Raw genomic sequence first — 19,340 nt, 5'->3', positions numbered from 1 at the left:
TTTACTTGACCGTTTCTGGTGAATTATGCTTCAAAGTTTTTATCAAACATTAAACAAGAATCCAAGGAATACATATTGGCATCAAAGTATGTAGTGTTGATACATATATATACAAGAATCTATCATAGTCACATAGCCTGACAGTGAAGGAGAATATGGATGTATGTCAGCATAGTCAGGAAGCTAAATCTGGGACGTTCCCACTGAAGATACTTGGAGCACTTGTAAGGCGTTCTAGCTGTATGTTTGTTTCAAAGGGTTCCGGATGCTGTTGCTTGGTGTTGAAACTTTTTCAAGATGGCAAAATATAGAAAGCCGAGAGCAGAAGTAGCACCGGATATCACGAAGATGCCCCAAAAGCTCTCGAGTTTCAAGCTTTCTGGTAGAGTATTGGAAGTTGAAGTTGCATTGATCTGACACTTATTGGGATTCGAGTTCAACCATTTATAATGAAGGTTCATCACAGTTCCATTCTGCAATAGCTGTAGAAAGACCTTAGAGAAATCCCTCGCTATTGGTGAACCTTTCTGAAATGCCTACATGGTGAAATTAAGAAGGCATATCATTATTTAGTTAGTTTCAGTATCTCGTGTTTAGAAAGAGTAGCACATGCACTAACAAGACACTACTTAATTAGTACTTACAAAGCTAAAGCCTCCAAAATTGTAGGTGGCTTTGGTGTTGGTATATCCATCACAGTGCTCGTTCATGAAAATATCTGCATATGGGAGTTCGAGAAATACAGCAGATAATGTAACATTGTCTTTGCTGAAGTCCTTAGGGCTTAAGTTGCTCTCTACTTCCTTGATGTTACTAGAATTGAAATTAAGAACTGTCTCCAGGTAATTCCTCACAAATGAATCGCGATCGCAACCAACAAATGAGTTGGAACTCCTTAACATTTCAATATCCGTGATGCCCGGGCTCAGTCGTTGGATGGTAAGCATTGAAGACAGATTAGCAGTGTAACTAGAATTCAGGATCAATACAACAGATAACCACACTAGGAAAACTATTCGAGTCAAGTTGCTAGAGACTTTCTCTCCTGTAAGATGAAACCAAAAGTCCATTATTTAGCCAACAGTTACCACCTGGCCATGTCATAGTTAGGCATGTATATTAATGTCTGTAAATCTGAAATTGGTAACTTACTGTGAGCAAAGAACAGAGATGAGAAGGCAAACCAAGTTGCTGTGGCTATCTGATTCAACAATGGACCTTCGAATTCTGGATTGGAAGTGGAAAGACCCTCCAGGAACCATATAATTAAGATAGTGTAGACTAAGATCCCACAAGTAGCCACCCACATTTGCCATGTGAAAGGTTTTATAAACAGCCATGTAGACTCATTAGATTTCTCTGGTACTATCAAGGACAAACCAGACTCCAGATATGGTTGAGTGAAATCCACTTTGCCAATTCGTGTCGCAATTACAGTCATATCGCCAATCACAGCATCATAAGTCTTCATAAGATGATTTGACATGATAAGAAAAAAATCTTTATCAGAAAACAAATCAAACTCATATCCTAATTACTTTTACTTGATGGATTTCCTCATTTAAAATGTGTGCAGTACCACATAGAACTTGAAAGAAAATTAAGTACAGATAAAGCTGTTACCTTGTTAGAGACAAGTTCTACCATATCACTATAAGTGTCATTGGTCTCCTTGAATTCATGTGGCAAGGAATAATTCAACTTGTCTAGCACGATACAGAAAAGTTCAATACTTAAACCTTCATACACTGAGGCCACTGAGCATTTGCCCTCTTTTTTCATCTGACCTGAGTTCTTCTGGGCGATAGGCCTCACAAAGTTTGAGTGGTGAACAGGTAGCAAAATTTTCATTGGCTTCTGAGCAGTAGGCATTGCCCAGCCTTTGGAGGGGCGCAGTGATGTTAGATTCCCGGGCCAAGTTACTTTGCCAACATCATCACTACTCCTGTTTGTGGCAAATACTTCATCAAGGGTATTCGAAAATCCAAACCCCGGAGTCCAGAAGTTTAGTTCTTTATCTGTCTTCCCATCCACAATATTTATGATCCTGAATCTTGGAGAATCCAGCAGCACCTCACCTTCTTTGAGCTGCATTTTCCCACTTAAACCCTCGAAATTTCTCAACTTTGCAGCTAATAACTCCTGAAAGCTAGTACTAGTACTCTTAATAGGCATTGCACTTACTGCCTGTGTAATAATTGAAATGATGTCGTATGCTCGAAGAGCATAGATTCCTGGCTCAGAGTAATCGTCTTCTGAATACTTTGTTCGGAGATCTTTCTGGAAAGTGGCGGTAGTATTGCTATAAGTCTTGATCCCCAGAGTACCATCCATATCATGGTTGCCTTGAGAGTCAAGCAAACTAGTAATACTCTCCGATATTATCCAAGCTGAATCTTCTCCTACGAGTCCCATCTTCTTAGCAACTTTGAAAAGACCATTTAATGTTGGTAGAGATGATTGAAGAACTATGAATGCCCGAGAAGTTACATTGCTGAGCTCGAAGAGCTTCTCTACTTCATTCCAATATGGATCAGACTCAGAAAGTCGTGGGAGAACTATACGATGCTCAATCTTTGCACCAATATTTCTTAGAATCTCGGATAAAAGAGCTAGCCTCCCCACACCACCACCATAACCATCATCTTCATATATTACAACAACCCTTTTCCAGTAGTATGCTGAAACTATATCTCCGATGCATGCCATCTGAGCAGCACCATCGCTTCCCATTCTTATCAGGAAAGGCCAACGGCGTTGTATTAGCGGTGGTTTTATGGTTGGTGCCGCAAAGGAAATGACTGGAACTTGATTACCAGATAGGTTTTTTACTACATCAGCTACTGTAACTGCTGCCGGCCAAGTCTCCATACCAACTATTACTTGCACCTTCTCTTCCTTTACCAAATGTTCAGCTGCGAAAAATAAAAAAGATAAAGAAATCTGAGTATAAAATTATAGGTATGCACTTTGCTTTCTTAAGTTCTTATATGGTAATTTCTATATGCTAATTAACTTTACCAGCATAGGCAGCACGAAAGGGGTCGCGAACAGAATCTTGAAAATGAATTATCAGCTCATGAGTTTCTGACAGGTTGTTGAAGTTTTCAGCTGCGATTTCCATAGCAGCTTTCTGTTCTTTCCCGAAACGAGAATTAAAATCAATAATTGCTCCAATGTTGGTGACATATTTTTCATCTTCAGCTTCAACTGTATTAGGGAGATAGAATAACAGGTAGATGATAAGCAGAGGAAACAAAACCTCAAGTCTTTGGGGTGTTTTAGCTGTAGAATAAGACATAACTGAATTTCTGATTGGTGTAGCACAGATGCAGAACCTTTGCAATATAACTCGCTTATATATGGTTATTGCTTGTGTTGAGCAACCATGCTACTTATATCCCAGGATTGATAATGTGGAATTTTAATTTATGCTTGAGTTGGTCCTCCGCGAAAGATTGAAATTGCTAATATCGTTGCAGAAGTCGTCGAAACAATAGTACCCAGTTGGAGATCATATCAACTTGACTCGGTCGATTATGAAAAAACAAAATCAAGACTAACGTTATGTCTGATCGAAGTTCTAATTCAAGTATGAAAGTTCTTGGTGATTTACAAAATGTACCCAGAGAGATTGATGAGAAACATCACACTTGGATGATGACCTCCCTTGTTGTGTTCAGCAGCCGCCGTTATTGACGGTCTCTGCAAAATAAGTACAAGAATAACATATGCATCAGTCGATTGCACATTTACACACCATAGAATAAGAAATCAGGCATTTTCCTGCTAATTGCTTAGACTAATCCAACATTTGTGATCAAGAAATAAGTTTAACAAACCCATTCAATAAATAAATAATAATAATAGAGAAAATTAGTGTACACCCATTTTTCAAGCACTCTTTTAAGTTGAACCCACACTCAACTTTTTTTTTCCAATCCACACCCAATACTTATTGCAACATTCTTAATAGAGTTTTCTAAAATAATTAACATAATTCAATTTTTTGTTGTAGTTCACCTTTTTTCCCTTCTAGTTGAATATATATATATATATATATATATATATTTAATAGCTATCATAATTTATGAAATGCATTAATTTAATTATTATATCAAACATTAATGTACGCATAAATCTTGTGTTGATTTGCTGAATTAGTCGGAAGAAATTTATGTCACAGAATAATCAAATGAATGACAAAATGTAATTTTAATTTGTCTTAATTAATGAAATTGAAAGTCCTATTGTTATTCTGTATATTCTAGCATACTTTTCTCGTCAATTTATAACAAAATTTTCTTTCTTGGGCGTATATAACTTTCTTCTTCCTAAGGTATGTTAGATTTTGTTCTTTTTTTTTCTACTCCTCGACAACAAGTATAAACAGTAGACACAATTCATGCCTCATAGATATATCCTTCCTATAGAATAGGACGAACACCATACACACCCCCACCTATATGAGAGGAACAGTACACTTATTTCAATAACAACTTGATACAAAGACATCACTTATTCCGCATGAAAGAAATCACTGCATGCGCATAATTAAATTACCTATCAAACAAACCAAATATCCTACATTCCTACCATAAAGGTAAAAGATCTCAATTCATAGGTAACACAAACCTAACAAATAGGATCCAATCTAAAGCATACCATACCTACCTATTCATACATATGGCTCATAAGACACACCACATATCCAAACCACAATACAAACATATAATTTTATACTAACTATCAGGTCTAAAGTAATACATACCAGAATAAGAAGAAACATAAATTGTCGACGATGCAATGCAACCCATCACCCTTTGATTAACTGATCCATGCATTTACATCAATAGTAAAACAACAAATATATATCATGATAAAATCTAATGTTTTGGAAATTTCAATCCCTCTGTGTTGATTTCTATTGTTTCGATCATGGATGAGATTTGCATCAATATCAGATGCTACAATCAAGGACTCATTTTATATCAATTGATTAATGAATGAGTTTCCAAACGCATAAGCTTCAATCAAGCTGAATCATAGATCTGAATTTTGTATTGGTGTGGCATGTTTAGTAAATATCTACAACATAAGTTTCTATTATTTAAACATGAAATCTATTATTTTAATTAAAAATCAATCTAATAAATAGGTTTGGGTGTAATTGGCTTTTGAATGAGTTGGGGATCTGGTGCGCTTACTTGCAATTTAAAGGTCGTGTTGACGACTCTTTAATTGATTATTCTGAAACAAGTGATAACATTGTTACTGGAGATTGCTCTTGCGATTTCTTAAGAGGACTTACATTTTTGTTCTTGATTAGATTCATTGACTATAGCTATGAAAATCTTTGTTTCCAAGATTGTTGTTTTAATGAGAATCATGGTATGGAATATCCAGGGTAGTTCCTGGCCGGGTTTTCTAGCCCAAGTTAAGTAAGTTACTGCTTCTTTGAGGCTTGACATTTTGTGCATCCTAGATATTATGATCTGATTTTGATCAGGGAAATAAAGTTTATACTGCACTTTCATTTTACTTTGATCAGTTTGACTTTCTGAATTCTCGTGGACAGTGTGGTGGTATTCTGCTTTGTTGTAATTCTTGTGTGGCTACTATTGATGTTATTCATAAACATGATAGATTTATCCATTCTCAAATTATCGATATCTACACTGATAAAGCTTGGTTTAACACTTTTGTGTATACTTACCCTCACAAGAATATGCAATTGCAACTCTAGAAGGACATTGAGAGGTTTAGACAGCAAAATAATGATGCTCGGTCACTTATGGGAGATTTCAATAACGTGACATGTGTTGAGGAGAAAGTAGGGAGCTCTAACCCTATCACAATTTATTTACAAAACTTTGTTAAGTTTCTTAATGATGTCAATGTTAGTACTATTCCAACCGAGGGTTTACCTTACACTTGGACTAATAAGCATAGGGACCATGATTTTTTGAAAGATTAGATAGGGTGGTGGCTAACCGTAAATTGTTAGCTTTATTCCCTGATGTAACTGTGGAGAATTTGCCTATGGTTGGCTCTAATCATAGCTCCATGGTTATCACTACTTTACCTCAGCGTGTTAATAATTATATAAATTTCAGGGTTGAGGCTATTTGGTTTGATTGTGCCGAGTTTGATACCTTAACTTCTGAATGTTTATTCCAGTAGCTTGATGAAAATCCCTTTAAATTTTTTGTTGCTCTTTCGAATGCTTTTGCCCAACGTGTCTCCACTTGGAGTAAAGTGAACTTAGTTTTTATCAAAACCAGTTAATGGTTTATTTGGATTCCGTTTTTCTCAAGAATAAAATTTCTAATTTAACTAAAGATCTGATGGATTGCCAGCAAAAGGAGGAGATCTATTGGGCTCACAGAGCCAAGGAAAATTGGTAACTCCTTGGGGATAAGAATACTAAGTTTTGTCACACTGCTGCCACTATTAGGAAGCAGAGAAATATGATTGTTGGCATTAGAAATGATTTAAATTGTTGGGTTACTAACTAGTCTGACATTGCTGATATTTTAGTTCAGAGTGTGATGTGTCCTTTTAATTCATAACATTCTTCATTGTGCATGTGTATATGTCACTATGTCACTGCAATCAACAGCTTAAAGAGGGATCCAAACAATTGGACTGCATTGCTTATTCTTATAATCATTACCCGAGATTCTTTCTTAGGTGGTCAGTTGGGTGCTCTCCATGAAGTTGATATGAATTGCATCTCACCTTGTTATGCCTCTACCCTTCTAGCTATACATATACTAATTTATGGTAACAAAGCATAAATATAGATGCTTATGTAGTGCCTGTGTAGCACTTCTATGTATTTTATATATAATAAAATCCAAATAGCTTTTACAATGAGGTTTACAATGTTAAGTTGCTCATAGTAGCATGTCTTTGTAGTTTAACCATTATGAGATATTCGATCGATACTTTTGTTCTCTCTTAATTAGGCTTATTTGTCCTTACCATGTGAACAACACGTTGAAGGCACCTCTGTTTCCAGTGAAGAAAGAAGTAATAGCTCCCTCATTGAAGTATCTAAGGATATGATATCTGCATTTATAAATCTGAAGACTGCAGACAAGTAAGCTCAAACTTAGAGAATCAAATTTGCTTGTGCTTGTTATTAATTTTTTTTCCCAGTGACCTGTTATAATTTCTTTACAGTATATCAACTGTAGCTGGAGTCGTACCGTTAGTAAGTTGAGTGTTTCTTCTTTTTTATAACCTTGTATAACTGCATTACATGGTTTAGGAAAATGGAGATTTTACCTCTTGGAAAAGAAGCACTGTTTATGGCAGCTACTATCATATCTGCACAGTCATAGCTTGCTAGAGGTAATCTGGCTCATAGTTCTTCTGTACATATACAATCCAAGGAAGAATAGATGATTCTGCAGGTTGGCTTCTTGTACTATGAATGTAAAATATAGATTTTTTTTTCAAGTAAATCATTGCAGCCCTTTGCTAACACGAGAAAACATACTGTTTTCCATCCACAAAAATCCTCAGGAACATCATGATCTGTTTATGATACACTTTCTAATGCCATCAATCATTGATTCGTTGCTATTGATCTAGAAAATGATAAATATACATCCCACACTATTCAATTATGCCGTATCGCTAAGTTACCAATGAATCAAAGCAATGCCAACCAGATCATGATTCTTCAACATCATTTGAGTTCCTGCCATGAATGTTCACAATATGTGAACCCTGGTGGAATAGTTTCAATAGAGGCAGGGAAATAATGTACTCACTTAGGAGATGGTGAGTCGATTTGCATTGTAACTGGTCCATCATTGACCAAATTTACCTCTATACACAGAAATTCATACCCCAAGTATCAGAAGTTCCTATTTAACTTTGAGGTGAAGGGGTTACATCATTATACAGAAAATACAGTAAACTCTCAACCTACAGACGATTCATTACAGACGATTCTATTTGATCATTACAGACGATTCAAGCCTAATGAGTTCATATCCAATCCAAAACATGATATACGCAAAGAAACATTAAAGGAGGAAAGTTTCACCTTTTACTGCATCCGGCTTGTATGATTTTCTAAAACTCTCAACCAAGGAAGAATAAAAGGGCTTTGCTTTATCCGGCGCCATAGCCACATGAAAATCAGGCTTGTTACCCTTCAGGAATCCATACAATGTAAACTGACTCACTGTCAACCCACAACAAGTACACAAAAACCATAAACACTCTAACTTCATAGTAAAATTTGTTCCCCTCACAAAAGAACAAAACTTTCACAGTTTCACCTGAACTACTTACCTAGTAAAACTAGTTCCCTCAAAAAATCAAAACTAGTCAAATTAAGCTAAGCTAAGAGAGATTTGACATGTAGAGGGATAGTGGGGATGTACAGACATGTACTCAGCATCGGAGCCGGAATCAATTAATGAAATAAAAAAAAATCAAGTGAATAAATAAGAAATGACGTAGAAGTAATGGGGTCGGTCTATAGACATAAAAATTTAACATTACCCCCGATGGGATTATTTTCCTTGGAACTCTATGAAGAAAAAAAATGAAGGATTAAACCTGATTATTTTAGTTATTGAATAAACCTCTTTTTTGTTTTTCTACTTCTTCCCTGTCTTCCTTAATTAAATCTTTCACTTAAATATTATATTTATATATAGTGTAGTGCCAATCCAACACAAGTCCTTCGTTTTTTTACATTTCAAATTATTTTAATTTGATTAATTTAAATTGATTGAAATCGCAATTGTTAGTTCGATTTAGAATTTGTTTTATCTTTTGTATGTTTATGTTTTTGTCAATATTAATATTGACAATAGTGTATCAAATAAATATAATCCGATCGTGGATAAATGGATCTATTTATCCCTGTTCCATATATTTTATTTCATTCAAATAATCTTCTTATATTTTCTGTCATACAGGAAGTCTTTTTTGATTAAGATTTAAATCAATAAAACTCGATATATACTAATTAATATTAATAAATAAAATAATATATAATGAATAATATTAAGAGAGGAGAGACAAGAATCGATCTATAAATATTTGAAAATCTGTGACTTTATTTTATCTTTTATTTGATCATTTTTGTATTTTCGTCGGATTTGTTCATTTTTATTATGTTTAGAATGGGTTAGAGTTTTTTTTTTCATTGTTTTTTTAATGGTTTGATTGTGTTGTGCCATTCAATTTCGTTATTTATTGGGATTTTGATTGTATCTACACATTCTAATTTGTTTATTTGGGTTGCTAACTCAACGGTAGAGTACTCGGCTTTTAAGTGCGGCTAACATCTTTTACACATTTGTATGAAGAAACAGATTCGTCCATACCATCGGTAGAGTTTGTAAGACCACGACTGATCCTGAAAGGAATGAATGGAAAAAGTAGCATGTCGTAGCAATGTATAATTCTGAGAATATTTCATTCTTTCTTAATGAATAGGTCCAAAATATTATTTCAATTTATTAAATTTAATAAAAAAATAATTTTTTTTGGGGGGGGGGGGGTCGAGTGAATAAATGGGTAGAGCCTTACTAGAGGTTCCAATTCTAGGGAAATAAAAAGTAACGAGCTTCTGTTCTTAATTTTTGAATGATTACCCCATCTAATTAGACGTTAAAAATATATTAGTGCCTAATGCGGTAAAAGCTTTTCCGCTGAGTGGATTAAAAATTTCTTATGAGCCCTAACTATTAGCTATTCCCCTTTATAGGGTAGAGATAAATGTGTAGAAGAAGGTAGTATATTGATAAAGAGATTTTTTTTTTTCAAAATCAAAAGAGCGATTGGATTGAAAAAATAAAGGGCTTCTAACTATCTTGTTATCCGAAGGCCGACGAGGATGAGAAGGCCCGGCCCAATGGACGAGATGGTGCGGCCCTCCATCTCGACGCTGGCGGAAGCGACTCGCTGGACGACGGCTTTCATGGCTCTGATGGGGATAGCTCGATTGGAAGAGAGAGATGTGGGTTTGGGCCGTACAGTTGCAAAGGCTGGAAGCGTTGAGAGGCAGTAGTAGTACATTGTTTCACACTTTCACCTCTTTTGTTTGGGTCAATTTAGCAACGGATTTGCTATTGAACCTCCACATTTTCTTAATAGATCTCTGTTTACGCCTCAAAAAGAAAACTCATGGACCTCTTCTTAAATTTCTAAAATAATCTTAGTTATATTATTCATATGTAAATCAATATATTACTCATTACACCTCTTATTTACTCATTAGACCTCCCTTTTTTTAACAAGAAATCATTAATTTTGAACCCCTCCACTTTTTCATTTGATTTTGTCATTTATCATACAAACCTTCATTTAAAAAATATATATCAAGAGGATGATCATTCTTTGATCAAATTATAATAAAGATTTTTTAATGACATGTACTTCAAGACAAAAGATTATTTGAATTGTATGAATCTATTATTTTTGTTTTTTTTGTGTGTTCTATGTTCAATGCCTCATACCGAATATTTTAAATAGTTATTTACTTTTATTTAATTACTAACTCATTATGTTGTAAATGTGTGTGTATATATATTACATTTTGTGTGTGTATATATATATATATATGCATAACATATTTTGTATAACGTGTATGAAGATATAAACTTTATATGACATGACCAATATTACTCTATACTAAAGTTTTGATTCACATACGTTTGAATTTTCTAAGGTATGTAATAAAATTGGAAAATGAAAATGAATAAGGAAACTAATAAATTACAATTTATTTATTATTATTAAATTAGAAATTATATTGAAAATAAAATAAAAATATTTTATAATATAAAATCATTGTCCTGTCATTACATAAGAAGATAAATATGCAATTCAATAAATAAAAATAGAGGGAGGTCAAGTGAGTAAATGTGGAGGTCCCAGTAGCAACTCCCTTTAACAACAGGCTTTCAAAACTCAAAAAGTAAATTTGAGATTGAAAACAAATTGAGAAAATTAATCATGAAAATAATGAATTTTTAAGTTATATTCATCCGCTGACAATTGGTTTTAGATGTGAAATTTAATTATTGTATAATTTTTGGATGATTCGACCGCTCTGGTTTTGTTCACTGAAAAACAAACAGATAATTAAATAAAAGTATTTACAAAATTACTAAATGTGGCTTTACAGACTGTCTAGACCGTGATTGTCTAAAACTCCTCTTTTTAGTTCTATTCATACCTTCTAAAATGACACTTAGACTTCTATCTTTTTTCATGTTAGTGTCAACATATTTGAAATTACCAATACAAATAAATAAATAAACAAAGATTTCAATACAATACATATGATTTCTCAATTTTTCTTTACAAAATAATAAGACAAAATTCAAACGAAGGAGGAACTAGCTATACTGTAAATATTACTGTGTCCAATAATTTCACATATGCATCGTAATAAAAATATTTTTCTCACTTCGTATTTTTTTAGTTATTTTCATCCGTCCGTTGAATACATTTGTTGTTATAAATTGTATATAAATTTTATTATACTGTGATTCTATTCAAGCTTGAGAAACTCGATATAGTTATAATATGTTTGAATCAAATAAATTATAATAGCTTTGAATCAATTGAATGAATTTTAAAGTAAAAAAAAGAGTTTTATTGATTTTGTTGGACTATGGGTATTCTGAGAAAATTAGGGAGGTCTATATATCATTTTAATTGTTTGTCAAAGTACAGTGGAGGTATGATTATCAAAGAGGTCTAAGAGTAATTATTTTGTTTACCCGCTATATTATGTGGCACTGGTATGTAGTGTACCTAGTCAATCATATTACGAGATGATATAATTAACATGCACGCGGTAAAAATGACAAAAGTTTATTTACATATAAGAACCAATCAGAAACAATCAAATTAAAAAATGGACAAATAACATTAAAGAGATACGTTACGTGGAATATGTGGCGGGTATATATAATAATTTGTCGAGGTCTAAATATAATATTTAGATGTATGAATAGAAACTCTTTTTTTTCCGTAGCTACTCAAAAAGCAACACTGAGACTTGTTCAATTTGAGTGTGATAAATGCCCTTCATTTATGTTTTAGGCCTTCTTGCTATAATTGCTTAAAATGAACCACATCAAAACTAAACCAAGTTAAGTGAAGTAATGTAAAATGTTCGATCAATTGTCTATAAAAAACTTGGAGATTTTTAGCAATTGCTTAAAGTGTCTGCACTGTTAAGGTCTAGTCTGAACTACTGTTCCAACTCTTCAAATATTTATAAACTCATATACAGCAAAACCACAAACAGAAACCAAACAATGAATCAAAGAAGAAGAAAACTAACTAACTAGCTAGCCCCTTAAAGGGAAAACAAAGTCACATATTCACATATGCATACTACAGTCTTTCCTTTTCTCCCCATGCTTTCTTCCCCTCTTCACACCTATTGATCCCATTTTCTCCATAGCCACCCCAAATGCTTGGAAAAACTTGGCTTTATCTTTCGCAAAAGCTTGAACAATGGGCTTGGTTCTTGGGTCCAAGGCTAAAGCTTGATCTGAAGCTAGCAATCCCAACTTAGCCTCTAGATTACCATAATAAGCATGATCAAACACAAAGGGAGTAGTGACATCAAATGGTGCAACAATGTCAGTATTTCCACCATAATGAGGGCATGACAATCTTAGCGCCCTTAGAAGTCTCAGGTCCATAACCGGGTCAGGCTGCTTCGAGCCTTGGTAATCATAGAGCCTGCTTACAAAGTTCTGGCAATGCGCATACCCGAATGTATGTGCACCAGAAAGAACAACAAGGTCTTCAAGTGTTAATCCTTTTGAATTAAAGAGTTTGAGTAGCTGATTCACTGTGAAATTTGCATGGGGAATATTGGAAGCCACTCTTGAGGCCATTGATATTCTTCCATCCCACCTCCCTTTCTTAACTTGATAGTACGGACCTCCTGCCTGCAACATTGAAATGACATTACAGAACTAGTCACTTTAAACTAAAGGGTAGAAAACATTGGAGCCCCTTCTTCCTCTGTAGAGTTCTAACTTCTATTCCAGGCCTTAATACTGCTTGAACCAGGACAATGGATGGTGAAAATCTAGTGGTCGATAAAAACAGTTTTGTTATGTCCTAAACTGTTAAAAAAGTTTATTTACTTCCTGGGGTGGTAATGTAGTATTGAGTTCACCCTCCCACTTTTTACATCTGCATTTTTCTCCTTTACTCTTATGTTTTCATTCTGCTTTCATTTACCTAAATACTGTGGCATAAAATGTTGCAGAAGCTACAGAATGGAAGACTGGAAGTGTGACCCCTTTTCAAGTTCCCAGAAAGCTAAAGCAGTAAGCACCCCAAATGCTAGATTTCACATGCCTATTGTAAAAGTTATTTTTCTACCCAAAATACCATAAAAGAAACTTACTATATAGTATATACAGTCATTATACATCACAGTTCAGAGAATAGTTGGTAACAACTAGAGGTCCGCATGATGACAATAGCAAAGGACTGGGAAATCAAAAGTAAAAGTGAGATCACGAGCAGGGGCAGTAATACTCACCAAGTGGACATAATCCCTGGCTTCAATTGCAAGTATGTCAGCACAGGATACAACACCAGGACACTTGCTCTCTACCAAAGCCTTTGCTTTCCTCACACTCTCAAAGCCTTCCACCCTCAGGTCCTTATTATCTGGTGCATCCTTCTCTGCCAAAACTTTGCTTCCCTGTTGTGACTTGATGGTTATGGATGCATCACAGCCCTTCAATGTCAATCAGATTCAACCCACAAAAGCAATATGAGTAAAGATATAAACAAGAGGATTAAAATGTACATGCATGCAGAAAGAGAAACTAATCCAATGTGCATTGTTGTGATCAAGTACTTCGACAAAGCAGTCATGGAAGAAAAGGCGAATGGTTGCTGGACCAGAAACTGGTGCCTCTTTGAACTGTTGGGATGTGATGGAACCGATGAGTTTCTCGAGTTGGGGACAGGATTTCGCGTAGTAATCAATTGAGAGTTGGCGGTGAGGCTTTGCTGCAAAACTTGCAGAAGTACTAAGCAGGAAGAAAATGGCCAAACAAGATGTGAATGTAAACCAAGAAGAAGAAGAACAAGAAGAAGACATGGTTTGGACTTTGGACTATGGTGCAGCAGCTGAGGACAAAGAAACAATAGTAGGAGGAGAATTTAATAAAGGTGATGGGGCTTTGGATGTGTCATGTGTGGAGGTTTGTTGGAGACAAATATGAGATGTTGAAAAACGAAAGAGAATCCGGACCCGTGAAGGCCAGTAAAGACTGAAGGAGAGGAGACATGAAATGAAGGTCTAATATATAAGAGCCAAAATAAGCTGCAGCCAATGAAGCTTTTAAAGAAAGGAAATTACACAACTGGACTAGTATTATATTTTAATTAGATGGTAGACTGGCTTTGTAAATCATTAGTCACGGCCTCACGGGTCTATATGTGATTCTCAATCATTCAAGCTAGATTGAGCACCAAATCCAGCCAATTCTAGTCTCACATACTTAGCCAAATAAAGATATAGACTTTACTCAACTCTAATACAAAAACAACAAGTTATCAACTTCATTTTCTTTGAGGCATTTCATTGAGGAACCTGTGTGCGCTTTTAGAAATATACGAACAAGGTAAGTTTTCTTATGAAAAAATTAATAGACCACCTTATCATCATCACGAAGACATTTCATTGAACAACTTACTTGCGCTATATGAGGAGTAATGATACATAAACTAAAGTGCTGAGGCAAATGATTAACAAAAAAAGTTGTACACAAATCATGGGTAAACCAGTCTCTAATGGCAGTGCAACATTAACAAAACAATGGAAGGTAAAATTAAACAAGCATGCAGGAGTGCCATGGAAATCTACTGAGTACTGACTACTACACAGACCTGATGGTTGATACTTTGAGCAAGTGATCCCCCACTGAAGCACCCAAAACCTGATGGTCTCTTTATTGCAAAGCATGTGCAAATGGGGGACCTTAAATTTCAGATCATAAATTCCCTTCTACATATAAATAAAAAGCTTACAAAACTTTTGGTCTGACTAATTTGTTTTGATTTTCAGACTGTTACTGTTCTAAGAGGTATAGCTTATTCATCTGCCCATTTTGGCCTGTCTATATAACTGTTAAGCCTTTTGATGACCGTGTAGTAGTGAAGGGCAAGCTACCAAGGGTTGTCGACCATCGATCTTACTCGATTACTACTTCATTCCCATGGCCTGAAAAAGAGAATTATGAAAGCAGCCAAATTGATGATGGTGAGGTTTTATCATCGAAAGAGAGACTAGAGCCACATTTAGTTGATCAATTCTTTGCATGTCTTCAATCATAATCAACAAAGCCATTGTGTTTAAAGATAGTAAGTTCTAATGAAACATGAAATCTAAAATCAATTGGTAATAGATATAAAGGTGTTAAACATCAAAACTTCGTGCTTATTTGAAATCTAGAAATCTAGGTATCCTACCAATATATTAAAATGTTAACAACATCGAGGGGGATAAATATAAGATCTTATATATGGTTATTCATGATTACAGACGTGTCAATAAATAAGTCGAGCTTGTGTTCTTAGGGAAGAAGACAATGGCAACTTAGTTATAACAACTTTTTTGGAATCTCTGGTTTGATGTTGTCCAAAGTAGTTTGGATAATAATAATCTACCATTTGTTTGCTAGACAAAAAGTGTATTATCAGGCTAATCCATGAACCGGTGGTGCACATAGTTCCTACTCGACACTTGGCAGAGTTAATTAGTTTGCTAGCTTGTCGATCTCTAATGGTAGATTTAGCAGTACAGCTTGCTTAATTATGGAGAGTGTCAAACAAACACCATTTTGATAACTTCATGAGACCATTCATAATGCATGTGCTAAAAAGGCAACAGAACATATGATGAATAAAATTAACATGACATTATCACTAGCTATTTCCATGTGATAACAATGTATTGATATTCTTCTTTCAAATAACAATGAATTTATTATCAGAATTGCTAAATATTTGAACATGATTATGAGATATTAGAAGAAACTGAATTTTATTATAATTATTTTAAGACTCTTACCTTTTAGTGTTAATTGTAATCTAGTGATCGATGGTATATATATTAAGATAGGGAAGAAATCTATTCTCACTGCTTTATAGTTCTTGTTCAGTTTAGAAGAACGGGGAAAAACAGGTTGTGGAAGCTGCTCCCTATAGAAATACAAACAAACATTTGAAAAATTCTTAGCTTTGTTGTCGGGTGAGAGATAATGCAAGTAAGAAATAAAGAAAGAAAGAAACTCACTCAGTGATTTTTTTATCTGAATGTAATATGCAAAACTATAAATCATCACGAGCAAAAACGTCTAGTTCTACCTCCACACGGCTCGTACTTATCACAAAGCGACAGGGAATTAAGGATTGGACTGGACCAAGAAGACTTGTAATAGCTAGAATCAACATCTTCATGACTTCAACCCAACAATAATTTTCTGGCCCAATCAATATTTTGGCTCAAATTTGTTTTAACTTATGTATTGATCACAAATGTTGGATTAGTCTAAGCAATTAGCAGGAAAATGCTTGATTTTTTAGTCTAAGCAATTCACATATGCGTGTGTATATGTGCAATCCACTGATGCATGTGTTCTTGCACTTATTTTGTAGAGACTATCAATAGCTGCTGAACAAAACAAGGGAGATCATTATCCAAGTGTGATGTTTCTCTTCCAACTCTCTGTACAACTTGTAAATCACCAAGAACTAATGGTTCCTGTTTATGATTGAGTTTTGGCAATTTTGCTGGATCTGGATGAGTGTTGAAGACTTTATAATGGTGTGTATTGATATAGAATGCATTGTTGGATGTGGTTTTCTTTAATTTCTTTACCAATATAATGATATTGAACCCCAATAGTTAGTGAATCGCAATCACATTAGACAATACCATTGAACCTCAGTAACATGGGTCATTTAACATCTTTTTCAATACTTTGCAAGGTACTGCTGTTAATCAAGCAACTCAAATCTTATCCACAGTAGAATCAATTCTACATATATAAGAAGTAATGAACTATAGTAGCATATCACAACTATACATTCAGCATGTGTGACCTCAATCACAAATGAATCTTACTACCTAGTTATCTAGGAATAAAGTGAAAGGAGAAAAAGAAAACTAAAATTACATCATATTGAAATTAATAAGCACAATTTCTCTCATATTATAACAATGTGAACTTTTCTAATAAGGACTATCTTATTGAGGACAAGTTGAGGACCAAAGATATTCACCAACTTTTCGATCTTATATTCATATCTCAACCGTTTAATTTGTAGATATATATAAGTAAATCATCATTATAAAATTTTTGTTCAAATTGAAAATCGTTAAGACATTCATAAATGTGATTTACTCATTATGAAATAAACGGTTCATGTTTGACAATTTTAATTCGTTCACTAATTTGATCTACTTTGATACCTTAGCCATTACCAAATTAACTGAAATTTGTACAAGTAATATATTTATATAGACCTAACATCTAAACGGTTGAGATGAAAAATATAATTGAAAAATAAGTATAATTAACATTTAAATCTTTAATCCTCAATAAGACGGTTCTATTGAAAAAATCCATTAGAACAATACAAGTATAGTCTTCCTTGCTTTGCTGCACGTCATCGCCTTCACAGCCACCTCACTTTTCAACTTGATATGCTCCGACTTGAGCCATCCGGAAGTCATCTGGCTAGCGGAGGTTTGACTGATATGCTGCTAGAACATTTGGCATAGCACACCTCGTGATCAGCTCCGAAATATAGAATCTGACACACATCCATTCTAACAAATAAAAACCTCAAAACAACGTATAACTCAAGTATTCAAAAAGAGACTGAACATAGATACTTAACCTCATTAAAACATTTTATTTTGATAACAATTTTGTACTTATTGTCATAAGGATAAAAACCATATACGTGCAAACAACTTCTAGTAACACATAATCTAGACATCAGTACGGAGTGCTATTCAAGTATACTAATGCTTATATGTTTTCTTATTTTCCATTTTCTAAATGTGAAGCGTGCCGCTGCACAATATACATAAGTGCATAAAGATACTTACAAGGTGATTGGCTGAGCTAGCTGAAGCAGCAGCATATGAAGGGTCCTCAAACGTACCATATTTGGGCCCAAAAACGGACCTCAAAAGCTGCAGGAAGACTGCTCTATGGTCAAAACAGTCATGGGAGGAGCCTTCCCGCGGGAGGAAGGCTTGACCATCGCGAACGCGAACATTATGTTTAGTCAGGGGTCGGCACCCTTTCCCCCTTTTCCACCGATCAGCGAGAGTTCAAAGCATCCCTGCATTTCCGTAAAAAGTTCTCAATATAAAACACTTCTATGTCTTGAACATGTTTGCCAAGAAATACTAAAATTCTATATTGAATGTTTAAAGCTAAAGCTCATACTACAACACAATATAAGACAAACAAAGTAATACATCATCAACAACTTAACCCACTTGATGCAAAAGTCATAAACAATAACACTTCTCTATCTTAACATGTTTTCCAATAAACGACTAATTCATCTACAGACTCTTAAAAATTTCATCTTGAATCTAAACCTAAAGTTCATACTACAACACAATATAACAGTAATACAACAAATATGACAAAAATTGAAATGTGATCAATCTTTCTTCCCTCGGGAAGGCTCCTCCCGTGACTGTTTTGACCAGCCATCTTCCACCAACTTCTGAGATCCATATTTGGGCCGAATCTAGGTACTTAAGAAGACCATATGCTACGGATGCAGACGTTCATGCTCTTGATGATTTATATGCAAAACTATCGCAGCCAATCACTAAGTGAGTTTCTGAATAATTTGATACATTGACCAAAGTGTTATATAATATTGCTAAACGATCACTAGACTACAAGTAACACTAATAATTATAATAAAATTCAGTTTCTTCTAATATCTCATAATCATGTTCAAATATCTAGCAATTCTGATGATACAATAATTATTTTTACTATGGGTTTCCCCGTGATACTTTGTTCGAAATTAAAGTGATCATAACTTATATGTACAATTATTTCAAAGAAGAATATATATAAATTGTTATCACATGATAATAGAACGTGACAATGTCATGTTAATTTTGATTTCATATGAGCACAAAGTTTTAATGTTTAACACTTTACATCTATATCCATTACCAATTTATTTTAGGTAAACACAATGGCTGCGTTGATAATGATTGAAGACATGCAAACACAATGTGTATCCCATATCAACTAAATGTG

General features: G+C 34.4%; 3 protein-coding genes across 3 annotated transcripts; all 3 read right to left on the bottom strand.

Annotated features, from left to right (window-relative positions):
* Positions 1–23: 23 nt before the first annotated feature.
* Positions 24–3,473, bottom strand: LOC126787711 (glutamate receptor 2.7-like). Its single transcript, XM_050513609.1, has 5 exons — positions 3,022–3,473; positions 1,624–2,915; positions 1,153–1,465; positions 645–1,045; positions 24–536 (listed from the first exon to the last, which is right to left on the bottom strand). Exons 1-5 carry the CDS (start codon positions 3,299–3,301, stop codon positions 252–254), a joined length of 2,571 nt encoding a protein of 856 aa, XP_050369566.1. The 5' UTR covers positions 3,302–3,473; the 3' UTR covers positions 24–251.
* Positions 3,474–8,042: 4,569 nt separating this feature from the next.
* LOC126785716 (uncharacterized) lies at positions 8,043–10,053 on the bottom strand. The gene is made up of 3 exons (XM_050511341.1): positions 9,851–10,053; positions 8,406–8,436; positions 8,043–8,246 (listed from the first exon to the last, which is right to left on the bottom strand). Exons 1-3 carry the CDS (start codon positions 10,051–10,053, stop codon positions 8,043–8,045), a joined length of 438 nt encoding a protein of 145 aa, XP_050367298.1.
* Positions 10,054–12,261: 2,208 nt separating this feature from the next.
* On the bottom strand, positions 12,262–14,183 carry LOC126788430 (peroxidase 19-like). Its single transcript, XM_050514420.1, has 3 exons — positions 13,883–14,183; positions 13,559–13,759; positions 12,262–12,953 (listed from the first exon to the last, which is right to left on the bottom strand). Exons 1-3 carry the CDS (start codon positions 14,126–14,128, stop codon positions 12,375–12,377), a joined length of 1,026 nt encoding a protein of 341 aa, XP_050370377.1. The 5' UTR covers positions 14,129–14,183; the 3' UTR covers positions 12,262–12,374.
* Positions 14,184–19,340: the final 5,157 nt, after the last annotated feature.

This window comes from Argentina anserina, chromosome 3, assembly GCF_933775445.1.
Source record: "Argentina anserina chromosome 3, drPotAnse1.1, whole genome shotgun sequence".
In the NCBI taxonomy this organism is placed as follows: Eukaryota; Viridiplantae; Streptophyta; class Magnoliopsida; order Rosales; family Rosaceae; genus Argentina; species Argentina anserina.
This window is presented reverse-complemented; position numbering and strand designations above follow the sequence as displayed.